We start from the raw sequence: 21,972 nt of genomic DNA on the forward strand, positions 1-21,972 counted from the left end.
GGATGAAAGAGATGCATTAATTTGTTTTTAGTTTTCTAATTGCCCTGACCCAGGGGAGGCTACTCCCACACTACTCTGACAGACAATATTAAAGCTTCACTCATTATCAAAATAAAGCCAGAATCTGCAGTGAGTGTTCAACTGCAAACAGATCATAAAGCAGTAATCATTGGACCACCAATTGCTTCAATAACAACTATGTCTGGCGATGCACGATGCTCACCAAAGCATTTGAATTACCAGATAAAACACATGTAAAGCCACTAAAACTTTCAGAAATCTGTACAGCACAAAAATCGATTATTCGGCCATTGTTTCTGTGCTTTGTTTATGCTCAAGTAGTCTAATATTCACCTGAATATCAGAAAATATTTAGAAAATATTTCTCAACCTGTCTCGATCAAATTAGAGTCCTTCAATTTGAAGCAATTAGCAAGACTAGATAGTCCAGGAAACGAACATGGACAAGAAAAAATGATAAATCAGGAAACAAGATATCTCTAACTGCAAGCACAACTATTCAAATGCGTTCCTAATCATATTCATAATTTCTGTATTGTTCAGTTTATTCAAAACTCTGCTTTGCATATCTTATCCACTGGCACCCATGTTCACTGATCTGCACAAATCTTTCTAAACCCATAATGGCTTTGATAATCACATTATGCTAACCAAAAATGTCCCCCAGAATACTCTCCTTTTTAACTCTACTTTTTCTTACATCTGCCTGTCCCCCTTCCAGTTCCTACCTAGCATTATTTCAAATACCCTACCAAAAAACTGCCATTCTAAGCATTATTCTTATACTTAATCAAAACAGTTCAAGCTATTTATTTTCTATTAGTGTCACTCATGCTTTAGTCAGCCTCTTGGGTTTTAATAGAGTTGTAGCAGTTAAAACCTGGCCTATTCTGCCGGGTTTTAAAGTCGAGCAACATGCTATGAAGATACGTTTCGATTAGTTTTGTAAACATTACATACTTAAGCAATTTTCCATATTCTTATGTAGATGCCAGTTTTGTTGCTGTACTAGTGTATCTTAGCTAGGGATCATTTAGTTCTGCTGCGTAAGTCTTCAGGACTGTTGCTGCAACATTGCATCCTGTGCCTTCAGTCATTTCTTGATCTCGTGTGGAGTCGATCATAATTGACTGAAAAACTGGCATGTGACATTTGGCGGGCAGCTCAGGAAGAGACCAAAATGGATCACCACTCTGCACTTCTGGCTGAAGATGGAAGCAATGCTTCAGCCCTCTTTTACATTTATGTCTGAGCTCTTTCATCATCAAATATCAGTGGATATTTATAAAGGGTACTCCTCCGGTTAGTTTTTAATTATCTACCACCATTCACAACTCGATGTGGGAAGACTGCAAAGCTTGAATCTGAGCTTACCTCTGTCTATCGCATGACAAAAGAAGGAGAAGGGAAACTAAGTGAAAGGTTCTTTTAACTGGAAGGGTGCGCAGAATTCAGCTTGTTCTGATATCCAGGGCTTCCTAACAATTAGGAAGGAACTGAGGTCATTTTCTTTTTCCCTCACCAAAGGGTTGACAACACTTGTAACAATTTACCTAAGGCCATAGTTGAGAATAGTTCAATACACTCGAATCCAAACTGACCTCTTGATGCATGAGCTGAAGTAGTATCCTCACCTGCTTAGCCAAGAATGGAAGCTAAGCTTCACATTTCGAGGCCCCAGATAGAGAAACTGTATCTAAGCTTACCAGTTCAAAACATTTCCACCAATATCAAAAGAAATTAGACAAACACTGCTTACATCTCTCCCAAGTACTTTTGGGAATATACTGTTTGAGAGGCGACTTCTTCCAATGCATTATGAGTAAATCTGTTGCTCATTGCCGCTTTTTGAAAGATCTCATGAACCAAAGTGCCAACCAACATCTGTTGCGTTCCCTTTTCACAGGCCTTCAAAATAAAAGCAAGGATCAAAAAATGCAGAAAGATCCGTTAATCAGAACACCACACTAGCTGGTCTGACAACACAATGAAACATTTCCTGGTTCAAACTGTGTAACTTGGAATTTGGGGATATATGGTTCCATCAATGACCTTAAAACTGATCATCAATTCCACTTTAAATTACAACAATCTGGATTGAGTTATGCTAACCATGGCAATCAAAATCACAAGACACAATGCAAGGAGAAAACAAATCTCAGAACATAGTGGAAAATTTATTGAAATAGGAATGATATCTAATGTTAAATGCCAATCATCCATTTACCAAATCAGCAAGGAGTCTGCCTTCCACTGTTTATTTGCATTTATAGTTCAGCACAAACTCCAGTCGCTGTTTTCCCTCCCTGGGGAAAACTTGCCTTTAGATATTTGCTCCAATAAACATCAGCTGATCTCTATTCTCTCCAGGGCATGTCCTGCTTCATTATTAATGATTATAATTCCTAACATGAGGGCTGGATGAATCTGAAATTAATACAAACTTGGGATAGTGGCAGAGGATTGTCAGATAGAAATTCATATTGTGATAGAAACTGTGGGACTTAAGCGTATAATTTTATTATATTTGGGATGAGTGTGGGTATTTTTGAGTAACAAATGGGATTTTCTGCATGTCTGAAGTTGATGGTGAACTTGTAATTATTTCTGTAACCATGGTAATTTATTTTGAAAACAGCTCTTACAGCCTAGTTGTAAGTAAATGGATTTGAGCACTAATGGACTTTTGTTTATTTAGATTGTTTGTGACTTAGCATGTTAAATAATGGGGCTTCAAAAAGTTTATTAGCATCTGGAATCTGTTCTTTTTAAGCTAAAGAAGAATGCCCACAACTAAGCGACTTTTAGTTTCACTTTTAATTTTGGATCATGTTTTTCAGTCCTCCTTGGAACAGGATGGCTGAATACACCAGAATTCCTGTGAAGGAAATGATAGATTTAGTGAATTCGATTACCATGGAGAGAAAGGTTGATGAGAGCACCAAGAATAAGCAATCAGCAGTTCCACTTTAAAAGTTAAAGTCACAAGACACTTAAAACTTATTGAGGTACAAGATACAGGGATACTGACGAGTAATGGGCAGCACGGTGGCACAGTGGTTAGCACTACTGCCTCACAGTGCCAGAGACCCGGGTTCAATTCCAGCAACAGGCGACTGACTGTGTGGAGTTTGCACATTCGCCCTGTGTCTGCGTGGGTTTCCTCTGGGTGCTCCGGTTTCCTCCCACAGTCCAAAAATGTGCAGGTCAGGTGAATTGGCCATGCTCAATTGCCCATAGTGTTAGGTGAAAGGGTAAATGTAGGGGAATGGGTCTGGGTGGGTTGCGCTTCGGCGGGTCAGTGTGGACTTGTTGGGCCGAAGAGCCTGTTTCCACACTGAAAGTAATCTAATCATACTTTAGGAATGGTGATTCAGAAACTATACCAAAAGTAGTTATGAGAATTGCTTTTGTTGTTAAATAGCTGATCTTATTTTCGATATATGAAGGAGGGCTGTGGGATTAATATAAAGAATAAAGAAAATTACGGCGCGGGAGGGGGGGGCGCGGGAGGGGGCGGGGGCGGGCGGGGGGGCGGAGGGCGAGGGGGGGGCAGGGCGAGGGGGGGGGCAGGGCGAGGGGGGGGGCAGGGCGAGGGGGGGGGCAGGGCGAGGGGGGGGGCAGGGCGAGGGGGGGGGCAGGGCGAGGGGGGGGGCAGGGCGAGGGGGGGGCAGGGCGAGGGGGGGGCAGGGCGAGGGGGGGGGCAGGGCGAGGGGGGGGGCAGGGCGAGGGGGGGGGCAGGGCGAGGGGGGGGCAGGGCGAGGGGGGGGCAGGGCGAGGGGGGGGCAGGGCGAGGGGGGGGCAGGGCGAGGGGGGGGCAGGGCGAGGGGGGGGCAGGGCGAGGGGGGGGCAGGGCGAGGGGGGGCAGGGCGAGGGGGGGGCAGGGCGAGGGGGGGGCAGGGCGAGGGGGGGGCAGGGCGAGGGGGGGGCAGGGCGAGGGGGGGGCAGGGCGAGGGGGGGGCAGGGCGAGGGGGGGGAGCAGGGCGAGGGGGGGCAGGGCGAGGGGGGGCAGGGCGAGGGGGGGCAGGGCGAGGGGGGGCAGGGCGAGGGGGGGCAGGGCGAGGGGGGGCAGGGCGAGGGGGGGCAGGGCGAGGGGGGGCAGGGCGAGGGGGGGCAGGGCGAGGGGGGGCAGGGCGAGGGGGGGCAGGGCGAGGGGGGGCAGGGCGAGGGGGGGCAGGGCGAGGGGGGGCAGGGCGAGGGGGGGCAGGGCGAGGGGGGGCAGGGCGAGGGGGGGCAGGGCGAGGGGGGGCAGGGCGAGGGGGGGCAGGGCGAGGGGGGGCAGGGCGAGGGGGGGCAGGGCGAGGGGGGGCAGGGCGAGGGGGGGCAGGGCGAGGGGGGGCAGGGCGAGGGGGGGGAGGGCGAGGGGGGGGAGGGCGAGGGGGGGGAGGGCGAGGGGGGGGAGGGCGAGGGGGGGGAGGGCGAGGGGGGGAGGGCGAGAGGGGGAGGGCGAGAGGGGGAGGGCGAGAGGGGGAGGGCGAGAGGGGGAGGGCGAGAGGGGGAGGGCGAGAGGGGGAGGGCGAGAGGGGGAGGGCGAGAGGGGGAGGGCGAGAGGGGGAGGGCGAGAGGGGGAGGGCGAGAGGGGGAGGGCGAGAGGGGGAGGGCGAGAGGGGGAGGGCGAGAGGGGGAGGGCGAGAGGGGGAGGGCGAGAGGGGGAGGGCGGCACAGAGAGGGCGGCACAGAGAGGGCGGCACAGAGTGGGAGGCACAGAGTGGGAGGCACAGAGTGGGAGGCACAGAGTGGGAGGCACAGAGTGGGAGGCACAGAGTGGGAGGCACAGAGTGGGAGGCACAGAGTGGGAGGCACAGAGTGGGAGGCACAGAGTGGGAGGCACAGAGTGGGAGGCACAGAGTGGGAGGCACAGAGTGGGAGGCACAGAGTGGGAGGCACAGAGTGGGAGGCACAGTGAACAGAGAGAGGCACAGAGTGGGAGAGATAGAGAGAGGGAGAGATAGAGAGAGGGAGAGATAGAGAGAGGGAGTGATACAGAGAGGGAGTGATACAGAGAGGGAGTGATACAGAGAGGGAGTGATACAGAGAGGGAGTGATACAGAGAGGGAGTGATACAGAGAGGGAGTGATACAGAGAGGGAGATAGATACAGATACAGAGAGACAGATACAGAGAGAGACAGATACAGAGAGAGACAAATACAGAGAGAGACAGATACAGAGAGAGACAGATACAGAGAGAGACAGATACAGAGAGAGACAGATACAGAGAGAGAGACAGATACAGAGAGAGAGACAGATACAGAGAGAGAGACAGATACAGAGAGAGAGACAGATACAGAGAGAGACAGATACAGAGAGAGAGACAGATACAGAGAGAGAGACAGATACAGAGAGAGAGACAGACAGACAGAGAGACAGACAGACAGAGAGACAGACAGACAGAGAGACAGACAGACAGAGAGACAGACAGACAGAGAGAGAGGCAGACAGAGAGGCAGACAGAGAGGCAGACAGAGAGGCAGACAGAGAGGCAGACAGAGAGGCAGACAGAGAGGCAGACAGAGAGGCAGACAGAGAGGCAGACAGAGAGGCAGACAGAGAGGCAGACAGAGAGGCAGACAGAGAGGCAGACAGAGAGGCAGACAGAGGCAGACAGAGGCAGACAGAGGCAGACAGAGGCAGAGAGAGGCAGAGAGAGAGAGAGAGACAGAGAGAGAGAGAGGCAGAGAGAGAGAGAGGCAGAGAGAGAGAGAGGCAGAGAGAGAGAGAGAGGCAGAGAGAGAGAGAGGCAGAGAGAGAGAGAGATGCAGAGAGAGAGAGAGATGCAGAGAGAGAGAGAGATGCAGAGAGAGAGAGAGAGATGCAGAGAGAGAGAGATGCAGAGAGAGAGAGATGCAGAGAGAGAGAGATGCAGAGAGAGAGAGATGCAGAGAGAGAGAGATGCAGAGAGAGAGAGATGCAGAGAGAGAGAGATGCAGAGAGAGAGAGAGATGCAGAGAGAGAGAGATGCAGAGAGAGAGAGATGCAGAGAGAGAGAGATGCAGAGAGAGAGAGATGCAGAGAGAGAGATGCAGAGAGAGAGAGATGCAGAGAGAGAGAGATGCAGAGAGAGAGAGATGCAGAGAGAGAGAGATGCAGAGAGAGAGAGATGCAGAGAGAGAGAGAGAGAGATGCAGAGAGAGAGAGAGATGCAGAGAGAGAGAGAGATGCAGAGAGAGAGAGAGATGCAGAGAGAGAGAGAGATGCAGAGAGATAGAGAGATGCAGAGAGATAGAGAGATGCAGAGAGATAGAGAGATGCAGAGAGATAGAGAGATGCAGAGAGATAGAGAGATGCAGAGAGATAGAGAGATGCAGAGAGATAGAGAGATGCAGAGAGATAGAGAGATGCAGAGAGATAGAGAGATGCAGAGAGATAGAGAGATGCAGAGAGATAGAGAGATGCAGAGAGATAGAGAGATGCAGAGAGATAGAGAGATGCAGAGAGATAGAGAGATGCAGAGAGATAGAGAGATGCAGAGAGATAGAGAGATGCAGAGAGATAGAGAGATGCAGAGAGATAGAGAGATGCAGAGAGATAGAGAGATGCAGAGAGATAGAGAGATGCAGAGAGATAGAGAGATGCAGAGAGATAGAGAGATGCAGAGAGATAGATACATGCAGAGAGATAGATACATGCAGAGAGATAGATACATGCAGAGAGATAGATACATGCAGAGAGATAGATACATAGAGAGAGAAACCCACATTGCTAACTGATAGAGCAGTGAACCTGCACAGTTACTGCCTTTGGTGTTGAATTAATGTATAGCTGGACATCTGGGAAAATTAACAAACAGTGAAATTCACAACTGATCTTGGAGGAGGTTATCTGGGAAACATCACAGCATAGAAACAGATAAGTCGATATTTCAAGCGTGGTCTTACAATAATTCTACAGTAGTGAATAGAGTGTTCTTTCTTGATTACATGTTTTATTGAGATATGTCTCTTAATTCAACTTAAAATATAAGCCATAAGTATTACTTTAACCTGGAGCAGTGTTTTGCAGTGGAATAACACAGTGCTATTTTCTGGGTCTGCAGATCGAAAGAAGCAAAAATTGCCTTTGGAAGAGTCAAATGCTCTTCTTGTCAGATGTGGGAGTTTAGGGAGAGTTTACGGGTTACTGAGGATTATATCTGTAATAAATGCCATTGGTTGTAAATCCTATCAGATCGAATGGATTAGTTGGAGAGACAGTTAGAGGCAATGAGGAATTTACAACAGCAACTGGATGTGGTGGAAGGCAGTTATAGAAGGGTTAACTCCAGGAAAGGTAAAAGAGGTATGCTGTTTTGAAAAATGTAGGGGGTTACGGATTCTCAGGAAAAATGTTGCAAGAACAGCCAAGTTTCTGGCATTGAGATTGGCTCTAATGCAATGAGGGGTACGCCAGGTTCCAAGAGATCAACTGTGTTAGGGGACTCTCTAGTCCGAGGTACAGTCTGTGGCCAGCAGCGAAAAATCAGAATGGTGTGTTGCTTCCCTGGTGCCAGGATCAAGGATGTCTCAGAGGATGCAGAATGTTCTCAAGGGAGAGAGGGGCCAGCAGGAGGCTATTGTCCACATTGGAACCAATGACATAGGAAGGGAAAAGGTAAAGATTCTGAAAGGGAGATTACAGGGAGTCAGGTAGGAATTTAAAAAGGAGGTCCTCAAGAGTAGTGATACCTGGTGCTTTGAGCTAGTGAGGGCAGGAAAAGGAGGATAGAGCAGATGAATGCCTGGCTGAGAAGCTGGTGTATGGGAAAGGATTCACATTTTTGAATCATTGGAAGCTGTTTTGGGGTAGAAGTGACCTGGACAAGAAGAACGGATTGCACCTAAATTGGAAAGGGACTAATATACTGGCAGGGAGATTTGCTAGAGCTGCTTGGGAGGATTTAAACTATTGAGTGGGGGTGGGTTGGACACAGGGAGATGGTAAGGAAAGAGACTGGTACAGTTGAGAACAAAGGGGAGTCAAACAGTCATGGCAGGCAGAGACAAAGCAGAGAACAAAGTAGGACTGATAAATTAAACTGGATTAATTTCAATGCAAGAGGCCTAACAGGGAAGGCAGATGAACTCAGGGCACACTTAGGAACATGGGACTGGGACAGCATAGCAATTACAGACACATGGCTCAGGGATGGACAGGAATGGCAGCTTAATGTTCCAGGATACAAATGCTACAGGAAGGACAGAAAGGGAGGCAAGAGAGGAGGTGGAGTGGTGTTTTGGATAAGGGATAGCATTACAGCTGTACTGAAGGAGGATATTCCCAGAACTAGAGCCAGGGAAGTTATTTGGGTGGAACTGAGAAATAAGAAAGGGATGATCACCTTATTGGGATTGTATTACAGACCTCCTAATAGTCAGAGGGAAATGGAAAAACAAATTTATAAGGAGATCTCAATTATCTGGAAGAATAATAGGTAGGGAATTTTAATTTTCCAACCATAGACTGGGACTGTCATATAGTGTTAAGGGTTTAGATGGAGAGGAATTTGTTAAGTGTGTATAAGAAAATTTCCTGATTCAGTATGTGTATGTACCTACTAGAGAAGGTGCAAAACTTGACCTACTCTTGGGAAATAAGGCAGGGCAAGTGACTGAGATGTCAGTGGGGGAGCACTTTGAGGCTCGTGACTATAATTCTATTAGGATTTAAAATAGTGATGGAAAAGGATAGACCAGATCTAAAAATTGAAGTTCTAAATTGGAGAAATTTTGACGGTATTAGGCAAGAACTTTCAAAAGCTGATTGGGGGCAGATGTTCGCAGGTAAAGGGACAGCTGGAAAATAGGAAGACTTCACAAATGAGATAACGAGAATCCAGAGAAACTATATTCCTGTTAGGGTGAAAGGAAAGGCTGGTAGGTATAGGGAATGCTGGATGACTAAAGAAATTGAGGGTTTGGTTAAGAAAAAGAAGGAAGCATATGTCAGTTGTGGATAGATTGAGTGAATCCTTAGAAGAGCATAAAGGCAGTAGGAGTATACTCAAGAGGGAAATCAGGAGGGCAAAAAGGGGACATGAGATAGCTTTGGCAAATAGAATTAAGGAGAATCAAAATATATTGAGGACAAAAGGGTAACTATGGAGTGAATAGCGCCTCTCAAACATCAGCAAGGCAGCCTATGTGTAGAGCCGCAGGAGATGGGGCAGATACTAAACAAGTACTTTGCATCAGTGTTTACTGTGGAGAAGGATATGGAAGATATAGAATGTAGAAAATACATGGTGACATCTTGAAAAATATCCATATTACAGAGGAGGTGATGCTGAATGTCTTTAAACATATAAAAGCGGATAAATACCCAGGACCTGATCAGGTGTACTATAAAACTCTGTGGGAAGCTAGAGAAGTGATTGCTGGGCCCCTTGCTGAGATATTTGTATCATCAATAGTCACAGGTGAGGTGCCGGAAGACTGGAGGTTGGCAAACGTGGTGCCACTGTTTAAGAAAGTTGGTAAGGACAAGCCAGGGAACTATAGACCAGTGAGCCTGATGTCGGTGGTGGACAAGTTGTTGGAGGGAATCCTGAGGGACAGGATGCACACGTATTTGGAAAGGCAAAGACTGATGAGGGATAGTCAACATGGATTCGCGCGTGGGAAATCATGAGTTTTTTGAAGAAGTAACAAAGAGGATTGATGAGTGCAGAGCGGTAGATGTGATCGATATGGACTTCAGTAAGGCGTTCGACAGCGTTCCTTATGGGAGACTGGTTAGAATGGTTAGATCTCACGGAATACAGGGAGAACTAGACATTTGGATACAGAACTGGCTCAAAGGTGGTAGTGGAGGGTTGTTTTTCAGACTGGAGGCCTGTGACCAGTGAAGTGCCACAAGGATTGGTGATGGGTGCACTACTTTCATATAAATGATTTGGATGTGAGCTATAAGAGCTTTGGTTAGTAAGATGACTCCAAAATTGGAGGTGTAGTGGACAGTGAAGAAGGTCTCTTTGTTCAGCAACACTCCCCAGGGGTGGTGCTGGGACCTTTGTTATTTACATAAATGATCTGGGCATGATTAGTAAGTTTGCTGGTGATACAAAATTAAAAGGTATCGTGGACAGCAAAGAAGATTATCAAAAATTCCAGAGGGATCTTGATCAGATGGGGAAGTGTAAGGTGTTGCACTTTGGAAAGTCAAATCATGGTAGGACTTATACAGTAAATGGTCAGATTCTGAGGGGTGTTGTGGAACAGAAGGACCTAGGAGTACAAGTACTTAGTTCTTTGAAAGCAGTGTCTTAGGTGGTAAAGGCAGCATTTAGCATTCTGGTCTTCATCAGTCAAGGCACTGAGTATAGGAGTTGGGACATTATGTTGCAGTTGTATTGCATTGGTGGGGCCACACTTAGAGTATTGTGTACAGTTTTGGTCACCCTGTCATAGGGAAGACATAGTTAAACTGGAAAGAGAGCAAAGAAGATTTACGAGAATGTTGCCAGATTTAATAGGCCTGAGTTATTGAACATAGAACAGCGCAGTACAGGCCCTTCGGCCCTCGAGGTTGCGCCGACCTGTCATACCAATCTGAAGCCCATCTAACCTACACTATTCCATGTACGTCCATATGCTTGTCCAATGACGACTTAAACGTACTTAAAGTTGGCAAATCTACTACCGTTGCAGGCAAAACATCTTTCTGAGTAAGTTTCCTCCCACAGTCCAAAGATGTGCAGGTCAGGTGAATTGGCCATGCTAAATTGCCCGTAGTGTTAGGTGAAGGGGTATGGGTGGGTTGTGGGTCGGTGTGGACTTGTTAGGCCGAAGGGCCTGTTTCCACACTGTAGGTAATCTAATCTAAAATAAAAATAAAGAAACTACCTCTGACATCTGTCCTATTATCTATCACCCCTCAATTTAAAGCTATGCCCTCTAGTGCTCACCGTCACCATTCTTGGAAAAAGGCACTCCCTGTCCACCCTATCTAACCCTCTGATTATCTTATATGTCTCTATTAAGTCACCTCTCAACCTTCTTTTCTCTAACAAAAATAACCTCATGTCCCTCAGCCTTTCCTCTTAAGACCTTCCCTCCATACCAGGCAACATCCTAGTAAATCTCCTCTGCACCCTTTCCAAAGCTTCCACATCCTTCTTATAAATGCGGTGACCAGAACTGTACACAATACTCCAAGTGCAGCCGCACCAGAGTTTTGTACAGCTGTAGCATAACCTCATGGTGCCAGAACTCGATCCCTCTTAATAAAAGCTAAAACACTATATGCCTTCTTAACAACCCTGTCAACCTGGGTGGCAACTTTCAAGGATCTGTGTACCTAGACACCGAGAATAGTACTATTCTCTGCTCATCTACACTACCAAGAATAGTACTATTAGCCCAGTACTTTGAATTCCGGTTACTCCGACCAAAGTGAATCACCTCACACTTGTCTGCATTAAACTCCATTTGCCACCTCTCAGCCCAGCTCTGCAGCTTATCTATGTCTCTCTGTAACCTACTACATCCTTCATCACTATCCACAACTTCACCGACCTTAGAGTCGTCTGCAAATTTACTAACCCACCCTTCTACGCCCTCATCCAGGTCGTTTATAAAAGTGACGAACTTCAGTGGACCTAACACTGACCCCTGCGGTACACCACTAGTAACTGGACTGCAGGATGAACATTTCCCATCAACCACCATCCTCTGTCTTCTTTCAGCAAGCCAACTACTGATCCAAACTGCTATATCTCCCACAATCCCATTCTTCCACATTTTGTACAATAGCTTACTGTGGGGAACCTTATCAAACGCCTTGCTGAAATCCATATACACCACATCAACCGGTTTACTCTCATCTACCTGTTTGGACACCTTCTCAAAGAACTCAATAAGGTTGTGAGGCACGGCCTACCCTTCACAAAACCATGCTGACTATCCCTAATCAAATTATTCTTTTCTAGATGATTATAAATCCTTTCTCTTATAACCTTTTCCAACAACTGAAGTGAGGCTCAGTGGTCTATAATTACCAGGATTTCTCATCCCTGGGCACTACTGGACAATCCAGCATGGCCAATCCACCCCAACCCGCACACTACGGGACAACCTAGTATGGCCAATCCACCCCAACCTGCACATCGTTCGGCGCCACGGGGCAATCCAGCACGGCCAATCCACCCCAACCTGCACATCCCCGGGGCATCACGGGACAACCCAGCATGGCCAATCCACACCAACCTGCACATTCCTGGACCGCGGGAGGAAACCCACGCAGGGAGAAAGCACAAAATCCACCCAGCAGTAATAGAGTCATAGAGATGCCCAGCATGGAAACAGACCCTTCAGTCCAACTCGTCCATATCCTAACCTAATCTGGTCTCATTTAGAGTCATAGAGATGTACATCACGGAAACAGACCCTTCAGTCCAACTCATTCATGCTGACCAGATATCCTAACCTAATCTAATCCATTTTGTCAGCATTTGGCCCATATCCCTCTAAACCCTTCCTATTCATGTCCCCATCCAGATGCCTTTTAAATGTTGTCATTGCATCAGCCTCCACCACTTCCTCTGGCAGCTCATTCCATACACGTACCACCCTCTGCGTGAAAAAGTTGCCCCTTAGGTCCCTTTTAAATCTTTCCCTGCTCACCCTAAACCTATGCCGCTCTAGTTCTGGACTCCCCCACCCAAGGGAAAAGACTTTGTCTATTCATCCTATCCATGCCCTAATGATTTTGTAAACCTCTAGGTCACCCCTCAGCCTCCGACGGTCCAGGGAAAACAGCCCCAGCCTGTTCAACCTCTCCTTATCGCTCAAATCCTTCAACCCTGGCAACATCCTTGTAACTCTTTTCTGAACCCTTTCAAGTTTCACAATATCTTTCCGATAGGAGGGAGACCAGAACTGCACACAATATTCCAAAAGTGGTCTAACCAACGTCCTGTACAGCCGCAACATGACCTCCCAACTCCTATACTCAATACTCTGACCAATAAAAGAAAGCATACCAAATGTCTTTTCACTATCCTATCTACCTGCGACTCCACTTTCAAGGAGCAATGAACCTGCACTCCAAGGTCTTTGTTCAGCAACACTCCCTAGGACCCTACCATTAAGTGTATAAGTCCTGCTAAGATTTGCTTTCCCAAAATGCAGCACCTCGCATTTATCTGAATTAAATTCCATCTACCACTCCTCAGTCCATTGGATCATCTGACCAAGATCCTATTGTAATCAAAGGTAACCTTCTTTGCTGTCCGTTACACCTCCAATTTTGGTGTCATCTGCAAACTTACTAACCATACCTCCTATGTTCACATCAAATCATTTATATAAATGATGAAAAGCAATGGACCCAACTCCGATCCTTGTGGCACTCCACTGGTCACAGGCCTCCAGTCTGAAAAACAACCTTCCACCACCACCCTGTGTCTTCTACCTTTGAGCCAGTTCTGTATCCAAATGGCTAGTTTTCCCTGTATTCCACGAGATCTAACCTTGCTAATCAGTCTCCCATGGGGAACCTTGTTGAACACCTTACTGAAGTCCATATAGATCACATCTACTGCTCTGCCCTCATCAATTCTCCTTGTTACTTCTTCATAAAACTCAATCAAGTTTGTGAGACATGATTTAGGGAGAGGCTGACCAGGATAGGACTTGGAACACAGGAGAATGAGGGGTGACATTATTGAGGTGTATAAAATGATGAAGGGCACAGATAGGATGTAGTCTTTTTCCCACGGATGGGGAACTGAAAACTAGAGGGTGTAGGTTTAAGATGAGAGGGGAAAGATTTAAGGAGGACCCGAGGAGCAACTTCTTCACGCAGAGAGTGGTGCATATATGGAATGGGCTGCCAGAAAAAGTTGTTGAAGCAGGTACAACAGCAACATTTGGAAATGTACATGGATGCAAAGGGTTTAAAAGGATAAGGAAATGCGGGCACCATGGTCAGCATGGACTAGTTTGGGGTGAAGGACCTGTTTCCATGCTATATTACTCTATGACTCCAAGAGGAAATACGTTCTCAACATCTACTCTGTCAATTCCACCACGCTGTGCATGTGCACACAGCTACTCCAAAGGTCCAATCACCACTTCCAGCAATGACATCCGATTCCAGAGGTCACTACCGCACACAGACCCCAGAGGTCCACGCAGAAGGGCAAAAAATTTGTCGGAATGCTGCTCCTCAGAAAGTTGCATGTTTCCATCAAGTCATCTCTTACTAAATTCTAGTGGATAAAAGCCAAACTTGTCCAACCTAATACCTAGAAATGAGCAGGTTGTCTTAAGTCAGATGAAATTTCCCTGAACTGCTTTGAATGTATTTATATCCGTCCATAAATTAAAAGACCAGTACTACACACAGTGATCGCACCAATGCCCTGTTTAACTGGGCTCAAAGTTCATTATATATTCCCTTAAAAGAAAATGATTTGTAACTCTCACCTTAAATCTTTCATTCAGCACAGCCTTACGCATGCACCGGATGCTGTTTGCAACACTCGTTCCAGAAATAAGATGGTCTGGGCTCACAATCAGGTACCCAGCTTCCCCGTTTATTACAAACGTATCAGAATACTTCTCTCCTTCAACATAGACTGTATCCCCAACTTTGACCTCAACAGTGTCCCTGAAAAGGGTAAGAGTTTGTCAAAACACATTGAAATTCACTCAAGAACATATTTATATGGACATTTTAATATAATATATCATGACAAAGTACTTTATATAAAACAACGCTACCAGACTTAACATTAGGGAAACTGGGTTGGTTTACAGGTTAGGTTTTAAGGAGCACCTTAAAGGAAAAGAGTCAGGTAAAAGGCCGAGAGGTTAATGGAGGAAATTCAGAGCTTAAGGACCAGGGCACAGTCAAAAAATGAACAGTAAAACTCAACAATGCTCAATAACCCTTGATAAGATGAGTGCTGTTATGCGAAGGAGATTAGAGCGTTAAGATGGAACATAGGCGTGGAACCACTGTGCATGGATACAGAAAATCTACAGGAGATAGTAGAAAAGCCATAGTTCCTTACCAGTCATCCTTCAGAACACATTGCTGCGTATTGCTGCAGCCATCAGTGCCTGTTTGGCTTGCTGTAATTGTCAAGTGTTTTTCTCGATCACCACTAGGACTGAGGACTTCATTCACCATTACCACTTGGTACAGACCTTTGCACACACTTACAGCAGCATTTAAATACTTCTTACTGAAGATGGAAATAAACAGAACAATCACATACAATTATAAGTGAAAAGCCTCACCCAAATTAATGTTCTAAATAGGTAATCATAAAACTGCTTTTCCAATGACCTGCTGGGTAAATACATAATACAGTGAACAGAGACATAAAAAAAGACAAGGGCCCAAGTTTCAGCTCTGAAATGTAACACTACACAAGTTACTCCAACAACCCTGCACTAGGACTTGCATGTTACCATTCCAAATCAGTATCCAGTGACTTGTGATACATCACACATACTATATCCAGTTAAAAATCACACAACACCAGGTTATAGTCCAACAGGTTTAGTCGGAAGCACATTAGCTTTCTGAGCAACGCTCCTTCGTCAGGTGGTAGTGGAGGGCTCATTGAGCCCTCCACTACCACCTGATGAAGAAGCGTCGCTCCAAAAGCTAGTGTGCTTCCAATTAAACCTGTTGGACTATAACCTGGTGTTGTGTGATTTTTAACTTTGTACACCACAGTCCAACACCAGCATCTCCAAATCATGAATACCATATCCAGGTTATGACAACTTACTCATGTCTCAGCAGCAGCCTAAAGATTAATGTCTTCAGAAGCAAAGGGGGAAGAATACACTAAATAGATAAGCAGCTTCATGGAAATCCACAAGACCCAAGCAAACACACCTCCATCAAGCAACAGCAACATTGTTTCATTGAACAAATTATGGCTTGGGTGGTCTGATGGCTCAGTGGCTGCTGCCTCACAGCTCCAGGGTCCCAAGTTCAATGCCACCCTCGGACGAGTGTGTGGAGTTTGCACATCCTCCCAGTGTCTGTGTGGGTTTCCTCCGAGTACTCCAGTTTCCTCCCACAGTTCAAAGATAAGAAGGTTAGGTGGATTGGCCATGCTAAATTGCCCATAGCGTTCAGGGACATGTAGACTAGATGGGCTAGCCATGGGAATTGCATGGCTACAGGGATCGGGTAGGGAGATGGGTCCAGGCAAGATGCTCTTCAGAGTCAGTGTGAACTTGATGGGCCAAATGGCCTGCCTCCACGGAATAGGAATTATGATACCACTGCACTTTCCATTACTATGTCAATGATTGAGAACAGAATAATTGAATGGTAACTTGCTAATTAAGCAGCCCAGAAATCGTCTACTCAGTCTGCATGTTACTTTAGGAGAAAGTGAGGACTGCAGATGCTAGAGATCAGAATTGAAGAGTGTGGTGCTGGAAAAGCACAGCCACTCAGGCAGCATCCGAGGAGCAGGAGAATCAATGTTTCAGACATATGCCCTTCATCATGAAAGGGCTTATGCCTGAAACATGGAGCAGGAGAATCGATATTTCAGGCATAAGCCCTTTCATGATGAAGGGCATATGCCTGAAACATTGATTCTCCTGCTCCTCGGATGCTGCCTGAGCAGCTAGGCTTTCCCAGCACCACACTCTTCAATTCTGTATTTTACTTTATTTATCTTTCTCTGCTCTTTTTTAAAAATTGTTTCAATTTATTAGCTTTCCTTTCTTAACTTCTTTGGCAGAAGGCAAGTGCTCCCAGCCTGGGCCCAGTCTTAGTGTGGCATGGCCACCTTGGCCTGGTGCAGTGGTCTCCCATGTGGCAGTGTCCATGTTTGCCAGTCTTGCAAAGGAAATTCACCTATAGACTGGAAAAACTTTGCCCCCCTCATTCCCCATCCAGAGAGGATGCTACTGATAAAATGGACATTATCCTGGATACGAAAGGATGAGAGTTAACCTTGGAAAGTGTACCATGTAGATTTCAGGAGTGAGGACTGCCACAGGTCGAAAATATGAACAATACATAAAAAAGTTGCATCATCTGGTTCAAAATAATGACACTGGATTGTAGCAAACTTAGATGTGTACCAAGAAAACAAACTATCACTTCTGGATTTGCTACAGATGATTTGCCAAGCTCCAAAATGGATTTGGAGCAATGGCAGAAGTGGGAAGCAAATCGTAATCTACACAGGAGAAATTTTGTCTAATAACGGTTTCAGCCAATATAACAATGGCAGGAACTGAATTTTATACCTTTCAGTTTTTACACCTCACAGTTGTGTGTATGGCTTTAGGGTAGAAATATAAATACAATAAAAGCTGTCAAGGACAATCGGCCTCGGATCTTCAGATAATCATCCTCCAAGGTGGAACTCGGGATATGCAACAACATAGAGTTGCTGAACAGAGGCCAATAACCAAGTTCAGTATCCATGAAGACGGCTTCAACAGAGATCGTGGGTTCATGTCACACTACAGGTGACCCCATCACACTATACACTTTCATTCACACACACAAGCACAAATATTCACACACGATCACACTCACACAGACCCTCTGTCATATACAGAGGAACCTCGATTATCCGATGGAGATGGGTGGGCACTATTTCGTTCAGATAATTGCTTATTCGGTTAATTGATTCAATGCATTTCTTCTTGGGCTCAGAGTTTTCTGTAAAGTCTACTCCCTGTTCAAAAAATAAGGCAGCATGACAGCGAGCCCCCACACAAGCTCCAACCCCAACCCACTGCCCACCCCCCAAACCCTGTCCAACACCGCCCACCCCCAACACTATCCTCCCAGACCGCCCTCTCTCCGGAGCAATCAGACTGGATACCAACAAGACTGCCGATGCTGCTCTCTGCCTTTTTTGGGTGGGGGGGTGGGGGTGTATGTCTCCAAATAGCGCACATGACTCCAGGGAAGTGTGGAGACAGAGACAGAGATCATTCATTTAGAGACAGTGCCTGTGCTCCCATCAGTCCAGGACTGTTCTCGGCAGCACTTTTATTCAGTGTAAACAAAAGATGCAATCAGTTTTGGACACACATTTTTGATGTAATTTTCCTGTCGGGACCTCGAGATCTCCTTCAGATAATCCGATTTTCGGATAATTGATATTCATATAATCGAAGTTCCTCTGTATATGTGCGCACACACAAGTCTATAAGGTATAAGTGGCATTTGCAGGTACATTCCATTTTGTTCAAAAAACACAATCTGTGGGCAGTCAATGTGACATTTTATAAATTCCAAATTTGGAAACAGAACTAGTCTGACTAAAGGTTGAGATACAGACAGACTCTAACCTCACACCTTTAATGCATTATCTGAGCTGAGATGTCTTTTTTTTTAAAATGAATAATACCTTAAGTTGTCTCGGGACTGTGACTTGAAAGTAGTTCTGGGATTTACATATTAATCAATTAAAACCTGCATCCCCATTCTAAGTGATTAAAGAATCAACAGCAATCTAGGTTTGTTCAATACATCGCAGTTGTAAGACCCTTAGATCTTTTACTATAAATTCTGAGTCTTAAGATCCTGCCCCACTACCGCCTGACAAAGGAGCAGCACTGCAAAAGCTTTTACTCTCAAATAAACCCGTTACTATAATCTGGTGTGTGATTTTCAACTTTGCCCACCCTAGTCCAATACCAGCACCTCCACATCTTATCCAATCAATTTCTGGAACCCATAGATGTTATTATCATTGCAGAATGATGCCTCAAGGCAATATTCCATACCTATACATCACAGAGCTAAAGGTCAGCAATTCCCCAAACTGGAAGCTCAGCCAAACATATTCCAAAATGTTAATGAATACAAAGAGGTTTCCAATTTTCGTGACTAAGTTTTTAGAGAGAATCACAAGTGCAGACTTACTTTAATGACATTATTTCAACTAAAATTGATGATTACACAAGTAACTTGAATCGTTGCAATATACTCTCAGAAAATCATTTTTCATTTATAAAAACTATAGGGAAAAGGAAGGAGTCAGAGGAAGTCAGGATGATTGAGGTACAGGGTATAAAACATGGGCAAGAAGCAGCCAACTATTGCAAAAAGGCATACAGACTTGAGAAAATTACAGATTAATTCAGCAACAATGTATTCAAGTTTCAAACAAGGCCTTGAAATGACAAGTAAATCTGCACCACAAGCTAAAGACCAGCTGTACCTCAAATAATTTGGCTTCTCTGCTGCAATCCTGAAACCCTGTGAGCAGCTCCCACTCTTTGATTCGCATAGCTCATCTGGTTGTTTTGCAATATGAGAGAGGTGGGGTTTGTTCGACACACTCAAATATAGCTCAGCCTGAGATGACTTTGTCTTTAAATCTGTTGAAACACTTCCTTTATCATGTTCACATTTGACACATTGCTCTTCACATTCTGAATCAACACAATGCTGTATATTTCTCCCACTATGATGCCCCAAAATTGTACCAGGATTTTTCAGAGCTTCCACTTCTCTTGTCTCTATCCAAGTTTTATCTTTTGACACTGTGGACTGAAAGTGTTTCAAGTGTCCATCCTCTTTACTACAGTTACTGTATTTAGTTCTCGCTATTTGAACAAATACTGAATCACTACTTCCATTCTGTGAATTTGTGCAGAGTGTATCTATTCGCTTGAAGGGATTTCTTAACAGAGCAGTGGATGTGGACAACTGCAGGCTCCCCACCTTATTCCACACAGTCACAGGGGGCTTTGCATCTTTAGATAAACAGTTTGGAGAAGAGAGTGGCTTCAAAACGTAATTCTCACATTGTTTCATTTGCTCATTTTGCAATTTTTTATTTGGCAGCTTTTCATTCACAGTTTTCTTCACAACGTTGCACAGCTGTGGCTGAGGCAAGGGCTGGTTAATAGCCTCAAGACACTCTCGCAGGAGATGATCAGAAGAGTCCTGTTTATCCTGCACCTTGTCACTAACTACTTCCCTCACTGGAGCTGATTTCCACTTTTTCAATCTGGGCACCTCATCAGGATGAGCAGATCTCTTCCCAAATAGAGAAACTGGAGAAAAGTTTTCACGATCTCTCAACAAATCCTGTCTCTTAGTCTTGCTCATGACACTGTGTCGAGCACTTGGTTTCACAACTTTAGTATTTTCACTATTTGAAAAGAGCTTAACTTTAACTCTAGTACATTTCTTTGATGAATTCAACTTGGGGTGATAGGTGTGGAAAGTTGGTGTCATCACACTGGATATTTGCAACTTGGGCTGTACCGCAATTTCACTGGCTGGCGTTTCAGGAACAAAAGTGTCTGCTATAGCCACCGGAGATTCAGGAACTACTTCACTTGATTCAGGTAACTTCACAACTGTTTCCATCCAATCCTCTTCACCTTCACTGCTTTCCAACAAACTAACAGTCACTGGAATGGTCCTGCGACTCCATTTTGTTTCAGTGGCTTTCTGCCCATGTCTAACTTCTGCCAAAGGTTTCTTCTCCATCAGCGGCGAAGACTATAGCCAGAGGGAGATAAAGTAATTTTCCATATATTCAATCATAACAAAATAACACAAGCATTAAGTGACAGGACATAATCAAATGCACCATTTCACATTTGGTGTTATCTTAAAAACACTATGATCATATCTGTTCTACTAAACAACTACTCATTGAAAGCGTGACTGGACTGATATGGCCACTTAAGTGACTTGGGAAGAAGAATGGGACTTTTATATATGTTGTTCTGCCATACAATGAAGAGGAGAGGAGTGAAGAGGGAGCAAGGAGGAATGGGTGCGGGGTAACAAGGAAGAAAGGGATAGGAAGCAAGCAATGAGAAAGGAGCTGGGAGAACCTGTTAAGGACAGATAAAGAAGGGAGCGGAATGAATGCACAGCTCAGAGCTCCGCGGGTTTATTCCAAATGGTTTACAGCTCCATAACTCACCCGGCAGAACCTCTCCCCGCTCCGCGACATGGCAGCAACAGACAACCCGACCGCGCGCTCACAGGCCACGCCCACAAGATGCAAATTCGCGCCAGTCCCTCCCGTCATCCCCGCGTGACGGGAACTGCGTGCGCAAGGGGGCGGGGCTTCACTCGGGCTCACGTCATTCTGAGGTTTGAACCCCCAGGTTGTGCAGTGGGAGACCTTCACGGTGGAAGTTATTGTGTATCTTTTTTTCCTTTCACCTTGTCTGGCTGGGTGGGGATAGTGGATGCTGATGGAGAAAAGATGTTGATAGTTCAAAGTTAAAAATCACACAACCCCAGGTTATAGTCCATCAGGTTTATTTGGAAGCACTAGCTTTCGGAGTGCTGCTCCTTCATCAGGTGCTGACATGGCTTGCCTCTTCTGTGACCATGGTTTCCCACCCACAGTGGTTGACAGGATCCTTAACTGCATCTGACTTAACACCGTACTTCCACCCTTGTCCTTTCCCATCACTCGCAACAGCGTGATCAGGTTCCCCCCCCCCCTCCCCCGTCTTCACTTTTCATCCCACCAGCCTCTGACGTGAGGAAGGAGCTGTGCTCCAAAAGCCAGTGCTTCCAAACAAAGCTGCTGGACTATAACCTGGTCTTGTGTGATTTTTAACTTTGTCCACCCCACTCCAACCGCGGCTCCTCCATATTGTTGATATTTCAGATTAAGTGGTCACAATGTGAGAATGGCAAGAAAATGGTATGTCTCCTGCCAGACTTGAAAGGACAGTAAGTGGAGTGGGGGGAGGGAAGGACATGATGACAAACTAAAAGAAAGGGAAGAAGTGGGAGTTAGTTCACAGTTCATAAGCATGAAATTTCAAGTGCCTAGTCTGAAGATGAGATGTTGTTCCTTCACTTTGTGCTGTTAAACACTGGAACACGGCAGCATGCAGAGGACAGATGCGGGCTTGCGAGCAGGACGCTTTGTTAAAATCACCAACTATGGAAAGGTTAGGGTCCTGCTTGTGCACAGACTGGAGGTGTTCAGCAAAATGGCCACCCAGTCTGCATTTGACTTCTTCAATGTACAGAAGGCC

At 45.6% G+C, this 21,972-nt stretch overlaps 1 protein-coding gene across 2 annotated transcripts in view; it reads right to left on the minus strand.

Annotated features, from left to right (window-relative positions):
* dna2 (DNA replication helicase/nuclease 2) overlaps positions 1-20,934 on the minus strand; it is a 130,552-nt gene extending 109,618 nt beyond the window's left edge. For both annotated transcript variants that reach the window (XM_043712247.2, XM_087999146.1), the window contains exons 1-5: positions 20,895-20,934; positions 19,167-20,461; positions 15,015-15,188; positions 14,425-14,608; positions 1,781-1,929 (exon numbers count right to left, since the gene is read on the minus strand). In XM_043712247.2, the coding sequence (XP_043568182.2) occupies positions 1,781-1,929; positions 14,425-14,608; positions 15,015-15,188; positions 19,167-20,461; positions 20,895-20,924 (1,832 nt within the window). In that variant the 5' untranslated portion in view covers positions 20,925-20,934. The remainder of the gene's footprint in view (positions 1-1,780; positions 1,930-14,424; positions 14,609-15,014; positions 15,189-19,166; positions 20,462-20,894) is intronic.
* Positions 20,935-21,972: the final 1,038 nt, after the last annotated feature.

This window comes from Chiloscyllium plagiosum, unplaced genomic scaffold (assembly GCF_037043375.1).
Source record: "Chiloscyllium plagiosum isolate Xiang-an unplaced genomic scaffold, Cpla_swu_hap1 HiC_scaffold_22, whole genome shotgun sequence".
NCBI classification, from domain to species: domain Eukaryota; kingdom Metazoa; phylum Chordata; class Chondrichthyes; order Orectolobiformes; family Hemiscylliidae; genus Chiloscyllium; species Chiloscyllium plagiosum.